General features: G+C 49.6%; 1 protein-coding gene across 1 annotated transcript; it reads left to right on the plus strand.

The window, feature by feature from the left end:
- The first annotated feature begins 266 nt into the window (after positions 1–266).
- LOC121988538 (putative germin-like protein 2-1) lies at positions 267–1,245 on the plus strand. The gene is made up of 2 exons (XM_042542007.1): positions 267–467; positions 544–1,245. Exons 1-2 carry the CDS (start codon positions 356–358, stop codon positions 1,077–1,079), a joined length of 648 nt encoding a protein of 215 aa, XP_042397941.1. The 5' UTR covers positions 267–355; the 3' UTR covers positions 1,080–1,245.
- The last annotated feature ends 5,801 nt before the right edge of the window (positions 1,246–7,046 follow it).

Genomic DNA, 7,046 nt, shown 5'->3' on the forward strand with positions numbered 1-7,046 from the left:
TGTTCATACTCAACCAAAACTTGGTCATGAATGGCAATCCCTATATAACATAAACTATCTCAATCATCACCTGTACAACTTTTCGACATTTGGAGCAAATCTTAATATTTGCAAAAATAAATAAGTCATTTTCAGTGACTCTTTCAACTCCATCAGCGTTCAAATTTGTTGAAAACATCAGTTCAAATGAACACGCTATCTGATCTCAATTTGACCAAGACAAACTTTTAATATATATTTATTAATCTAAATTTCACAGTTAAAGGATCTATAAATACTCAACTCCTCCAACCCAACCTCATTTCATCAACCACCTCTCAAGCTTCTTCTGCCAAGTGATAGAGAGACTAGAGAGATGGATGGCCCCATCATCTTCCTCGCCCTAGTTGCTTTAGCTTCCACTGCCGCCATGGCTTCTGATCCTAGCCAGCTCCAAGATTTCTGCGTCGCCGATAAGAATTCTGCAGGTGACTATAAATTCTGCTCATTGAATTCTTACTTTTGTCACGTTCACTTACACTTCTTTTCATGCATATTTTGCAGTCTTTGTTAATGGCTTCGCTTGCAAGGACCCAAACACAGTCACCGCCGATAATTTCTTCTTCTCTGGTCTCGATAAGCCTGGCAACACGTCGAATGCAGGTGGATCCAGTGTGACCCCTGTCGCTGTGGATCAGGTCCCCGGGTTAAACACATTGGGCATCTCCTTGGCTCGACTCGACTTTGCTCCATATGGCCTCATCCCACCCCACACCCACCCGCGTGCCACTGAACTCTTCACGGTCTTGGAAGGCAGCATCCTTGTTGGTTTCGTCACGTCTAACCCTGGGAACAAGCAATTCACCAAGGTTCTTAACAAGGGTGATGCTTTTGTGTTTCCTCAAGGGCTCATTCACTACCAGTACAACATCGGTGCTACCAGTGCATTCGCCATCTCCGGGCTTAGCAGCCAGAACCCTGGAGTCATCTTGGTTCCAAATGCAGTCTTCGGATCGACGCCGCCGATCTCTGACGAGGTGCTTGCTAAGGCTTTCCAAGTGAGCAAGCAGACTGTTGACATGATACAAGCCAAGTTCTAAATCAGATTAAATTAGCCATAGTTGTTGTCAATTCCTGTGTTCGCATGCATTTGACTATTTGTTTGCTAGGGAAGCATAACTTGTTGTATTGGTTTGAATTTACCTGTTGATTTCATTTGAAGTAGCCTCTATTTGTCTCACACAATAAAGGAACAAATTGTTCTCATGTGTTCTATTCCCGTACTAAGTTGAAGGAGATAAATAAGTCTCGACAGCAACAATGTGAACCATTCTTCCCAGGAAATGTAGTAGTGCTAGAAGATCAAATAAACATAACTTAAGAACCTTGTTCTGAAAATATACTCAAAGAAACTAATCAAACTTCCATAAAGAATTTAACAGAAACCAAAAAAAAAAAAAAACTCCAATAACAAATAAATTTCCAAATGCACGTTAGCACATCAATATTGTGATTAGAACAATACGAAATAATTCAACTGTGATATACTTGCAGATAAGCAAACAAAAAGTCACAGAACAGCTAAACAAAGATGACAAATGGAAAACAATTATTCAAAAAAGAAATGAGTACATAAGCAATTACCACTTAATAATGCATTATTACAAGCTGAATTAATATATTGTGGAAACAAATTTCGACTAACATATTGTGGAACAAGAGTTAGAGTATCATTCCATGAAGAGGTTTCGGACCCTAGTTGCAAACTTGTAGTAGATGCATCAAATCTTATGACACTTGTAGAGCATGGGAAAACCAGTCAAGCTGCACCATAAATTAGGATTGACACCATTAATCATGATGATGATGGCAGGTGAAGGTTTCACCATAAATAGTAGTGAAGGTTTCGTCTTTCCCGACTCGTTCAATTGGGATGATTAATCATAGCTCAAGTGAGGATGACCAAATATGCAAAAAAAAAAAAAAAAAAAAATCAATGGTTGCCTATAGAATGGAGAGCAGAGAAATTATTTAACACTGTAGGAAAATTGTAAGTAGAAAACTCCATAACAAACATGTCAACCGAGAATTGGTGTGGCAGACTATAGTGGATAATGTTTTGGTCTTATTTAATCACAAGAACTCCCTTCAAGTTTTTCCTAGCAAATTTACTTACAAAATCTTATCCCAACGTTTATCAAATCTCAATTGAATGCAATATCAAAAAACACTATAAAACAAAGTACAAAAATTGATCCTGTCCGAGTGCTGAGACGATGGTCGCTGGGGACGTGGCGCTCTCTGCTGGCTTCACGTAAGCTCCGGGATGGCGTAGACTTCCGTCGGGAACCTGCAAGCACGAAACCAAGCCGGAAAGGGGTTCCCGGCGACGGCCCTCCGACGCTCAAGTCAGTTCCCGGCGACGAGAAATTGAAGCAGAGTAACGAGAACTATAGCTACAGTGGTGAATAGCGCATACCTCCGTTGAAGTCTAGGGGTCCTTATATAGGGCTCCCTGAAGGTCGTGCACGCTTACCATGACGTGCACGTTTCTCAAAACATACCTATAACGGGTGTGTCAGAAAAGCGTGTCTGACGTCATACCTTAACAAATCGGGCATATCCCTGACGTGATAATGGAGGCTTCCACCGTACGATTCTTTGTCTGACCATGCCGCCAACCATGCCGCTTGTTGGTGACACCTGTCCCAAGGAAGATATCCCCTCCTGCTCATTTGACCGTTTACAAGACTGAGCGGGGTCCACTAAGCTGCGCCCCCACACTGCTGAGGGAGTGACCGAGCCGAGTGGGAGGCCCCCTCATCCCCTAATGCTTCATCCTGCTCTCGCCTCGCCACGCGTAGTCGAGCCGTGTCCATCGTCCGGCCGAGCGGGGACTCCGCTCGGCCCCTGAGCGTCGGAAACCCAGCGTTGAGCTGGGTTGTTGCATCATCGCCCGGGCAGTACACCGGCCGCTCGGCCGAGCCCGGGATGTTGACCGTGCTGACTCTGACCCCCACGCGTCGTTGGCTCCTCTTCCATCCGGGTCCCACTTTACCCCTAGATCACATGCCTCCCCTTCAAGTATAGTCGAAGGAGGCTGTAAGCCCGACTGACTGGACAAATTGGTTTAGTGCTTTGCCGACCGCTCGGTCGTGATGATGAAATGCTCAAGGTGGGCATGGGTGATCCGCTCGGCCGAACCTTCGTTGGCCGCTCGTCGGGGAGTGCGCCGGTACTTGTTAATCTTATCGCTCCATGTCCGGGTCTGCTTGTGATCAAAGCTGTCGTCATCGAAATCCCTTCGGAATTCGTACAAATCCCCGTCATCAAAACCGAGCACTCGGCCACGCCGATTGATGGCCTCCATTAAATGTCGCCCTGTAACCTGGCGCCACATGGCGCCGCCGCCATCATTGTATGGCGGGGGCATCAGCTCCGATGGGACATGCTGCGGTTTGAATTTCACAGCCGGATGCAAGCCTCAATCCCTGTGACCTAGATCAGACGGCTCCGGCTGGCCGAGCTCAATTTCTATAAAACCTCGAGGTCGACTTCTGTTCCATTGTTGCTGCCTTCATGCTTTGGCGACTTCTTTCGTGCCCATTGCTCCGGCGACTCGCTCCTTTGGTGTTCCGGAGAACTCTCGGCACACTTCTCCTTTGCATTTCACTTTCTAGTAAGCTTCTTCGTTGCTCTACCTTGTCGTAGCATTCCTTCGTGCGTTGACTTTCCTTCCTGTGCGCTGTTTCTGCCCCTGTCGGCCTTTTCCCGTTGATCCTTTGGCGAAACCACCGAGCTTTTCGTTTTTCGATCATGGCAAGTTCCTCTGACCCTTCTCCCGGCCTTTGGTACCACAACATGGAGAGTCGGTTCGACTCGGGTGACGCCGCCAGCCTGATAGGGGCTTTCAATCTTTCCCCTGACTACGAGATAGTTTTAGTCGAGCCGTCCGATCGACCTCACGACCTGCCGGCCGACACTATCACCTTTTTTCGAGATCAATTCGTAGCTGGCCTTAGATTTCCCATTCACCCTTTCATAATAGAAGTCTGCAACTACTTCCGCATTCCGCTCTCCCAACTCGTTCCAAACTCCTTTCGGCTACTATGCGGCGTAGTTGTGCTTTTCCGAGCGCACGACATTCCCCTAAGGCCTCAAGTTTTCCATTATTTTTATTATCCGAAGCAATCTGAGATAGGTACCTTTTTGTTTCAGTCTCGGATCGGCCTTATCTTTTTTGATAGAATGCCCTCTTCCAATAAGCATTGGAAGGATTACTTTTTCTATCTGCATCTCCCCGAATGGCCTCCCTTTCGGACCAAGTGGCAGACCACCCTGCCATCTTCACCCGACCTGAAGAAATATAGGACTGAGCCGGCCTACCTAAACGCAGCTAACCTGTTGGCCGGGCTGAAGCTGGATATCCATAAACTGCTCCCCGAAGGAATGATGTATATGTTCGGCTTAAGTCCGACCCGAACGAGACTTCCGAGTGGCCCTGGTAAGAAATAGCTTTCTCTCTTTTTCTTTGGGTCTAACTGATTTCTTTTCTCTTTCTTACAGCTGCCACTATGATGAAGTCGGTGGTATCGGCATGATAAAACGCAAGGCTGTCGAGATAGAGGCAGCTGCCGCGTAGGAGGCGGAGAGACTCGGTATCGCTCTGGTCGGCTCTCATGAAGGCGAGAGCGAAGAGGCGCAGACTGCGGGCGATGCGTCTACCGCTCGGACCGCTACTATCGATGCGGCAGGAGAGACCGCTCCGTCAGGTACTTAACCGACCATTCAGGCCGAGGAAGCCGAGTCTTCTGGTGATGAGCTTCCACTGGCTGGACTCAAACGACGTCGAATGGGCACACCCACCCGCTCGGCCACCTCAGCCGTGTGTGTGTCCGAGCAGACGGACGTTCCCCCTCCGTCGGGTCCTGTGACGGTGGAAGCGCTATCTTCCGACCGGGCCCCTTCTCAAGGTGATTGGCCTTCTGACCCCATCGTTGTCCAGCCCCTTAGCTCACTCCCTCCCGCTCAGCTGAAAATCAGGCGATCTCTTATCCGCTCCAATCCGATCGGCCAGTCCTCTGCCCCCTCAGCCTCCGCCCAATCTACCCCGGGCAGGCGCAGGATTATCAAGGCCATACTCCATCTATCGACGGAGGAAAATCTGCAGGCGACCGACCGACAGGCGAGCCCCGAACACCAAATAACCATCCGGGGACCCTTGGCGAAGGTTTGGGAGGACGCTCGGGCGCGCGTTGCTCTGATGCCCCCGGGGTTGCTCAGCAACAGCCACATACAACAGGCCACCGGGGTAATTCTCATCATAATCTTCACTTTTTCATTTCCGTTCGGCACTGATTTTCCCCTCTGATCTTATTGCAGTATTGGGTGGAAAGTATTGCAGTGAGCAACTGCCTGACGCTCCTAGAAGAGGAGTTCAAGAAGCTCAAGGTTTCTGGTGAGGCTCCCCCTCAAGGCCCCTCTTATGCTGAGTTGAAGGCGGACCTTGACAAGACCAAGAGACTGCTGGAGGCCGAGCAACACAAATCTTCTGGCCTGCAGACCATGGTGGATCGGCTCAAGACCGAGGTTAAGACATATGACAAAAAGATCGAGCAGGCCAACACCAAAAAGAACACGGCTATCTCCGATCTGGAGATAAAGAACACTGAGGCCCGGGCCCTTGCGCAGAGGGTTCAGGAGTTGGCGGACCTGCTGACCGCTGAACAGACTACTCGCTCGGCAGATGCGACTACCCTGCGAGAGAAGTTAAAGAACCTTCAGGACGCGCTGGAGGCCTCCCGAGCTGCGTTCAAAGAATATCAAGAGGCCGAGCCGACCCACGTCGCCTTCATGCGGCAAAACTATATCCGCTCGACAGAGTTCGTTGAGATAGCGAGCGCTCGGCTCGTTCGTGCGTTCGAGTTGGTCGTCACTGCCACGGTCAATTATCTGAAGACAGAGGGTCGTCTCCCTGAAGACTTCACCATTCCTGTCCGTGACCACGCCGGGCTTCTTACTACGATCCCGGATGAGGTCTTTAATTATCTAGTCGTCGGTTTGGCTCTGGCGTTTAACGTTGCCGCTCGACGGTCTTCAGAGCGGGGTATTTATAGCCGCCGGTTCGGCTCTGGCGTCTAACGTCGCCGCTCGACGGTCTTCCGGGTTGGATATTTATAGTCGCCGCTTCGACTCTGGCGTTTAATGTCGCCGCTCGACGGTCTTCCGAGCGGGGTATTTATAGTCGCCACTTCGACTTTGGCGTTTAATGTCACCGCTCGATGGTCTTTCGAGCGGGGTATTTATAGTCGCCGTTTCAACTCTGCGTTTAACGTCGCCGCTCGACGGTCTTCAGAGCGAGGTATTTATAGTCACCGCTTCGACTCTGGCATTTAACGTCGCCGCTCGATGGTCTTCCGGGTGGGGTGTTTGTAGTCGTCGCTTCGACTCTGGCATTTAACGTCGCCGCTCGACGGTCTTCCAAGTGGGGTATTTATAGTTGCCGCTTCGACTCTGGCGTTTAACGTCTTCGCTCGACAGTCTTCCGAGCGAGGTATTTATTGTCGCCGTTTCGACTCTGCCGTTTAACGTCGTCGCTCGACGGTCTTTAAAGCGGGATATTTATAGTCGCCGCTTCGACTCTGGCGTTTAATATCGCCGCTCGACGGTCTTTCGAGTGGGGTATTTATAGTCGCCGCTTCAATTCTGGCGTTTAACGTCGTTGCTCGACTATCTTCAGAGTTGCCGAGCCGTTCAACAATAATTTTGCAATCCTTTGCTTTTCGATTTTAACCCTGCAGTTAAAAAACGTAGGGCAAAGAAGGGATACCCGGTACTGAATACATCGGCACACCTTTCATCCAGCTCGGTACAGCTGGAGATGGTTCACACTCCATGGATGTTCCAGTCTCCATCCGTCTTCATCTTCTAAATAGTAAGCTCCGGAACGGAGCTTCTCCATGATCCTGAACAGTCCAGCCCACGGAGCCTCCAGCTTGCCGACATCGCCGACCGGCTTCACCTTCTTCCATACTAGGTCGCCGACCTGAAAGGATCGGGGGATCACT

Source organism: Zingiber officinale, chromosome 6B, assembly GCF_018446385.1.
Source record: "Zingiber officinale cultivar Zhangliang chromosome 6B, Zo_v1.1, whole genome shotgun sequence".
In the NCBI taxonomy this organism is placed as follows: Eukaryota; Viridiplantae; Streptophyta; class Magnoliopsida; order Zingiberales; family Zingiberaceae; genus Zingiber; species Zingiber officinale.

Bases quoted from the DNA above. Each gene is read 5' to 3' on its own strand.
- LOC121988538 (XM_042542007.1), top strand. From the start codon at position 356: ATGGATGGCCCCATCATCTTCCTCGCCCTAGTTGCTTTAGCTTCCACT. The intron at 468-543 runs GTGACTATAAAT...CATATTTTGCAG, and splicing joins CGCCGATAAGAATTCTGCAG to TCTTTGTTAATGGCTTCGCT.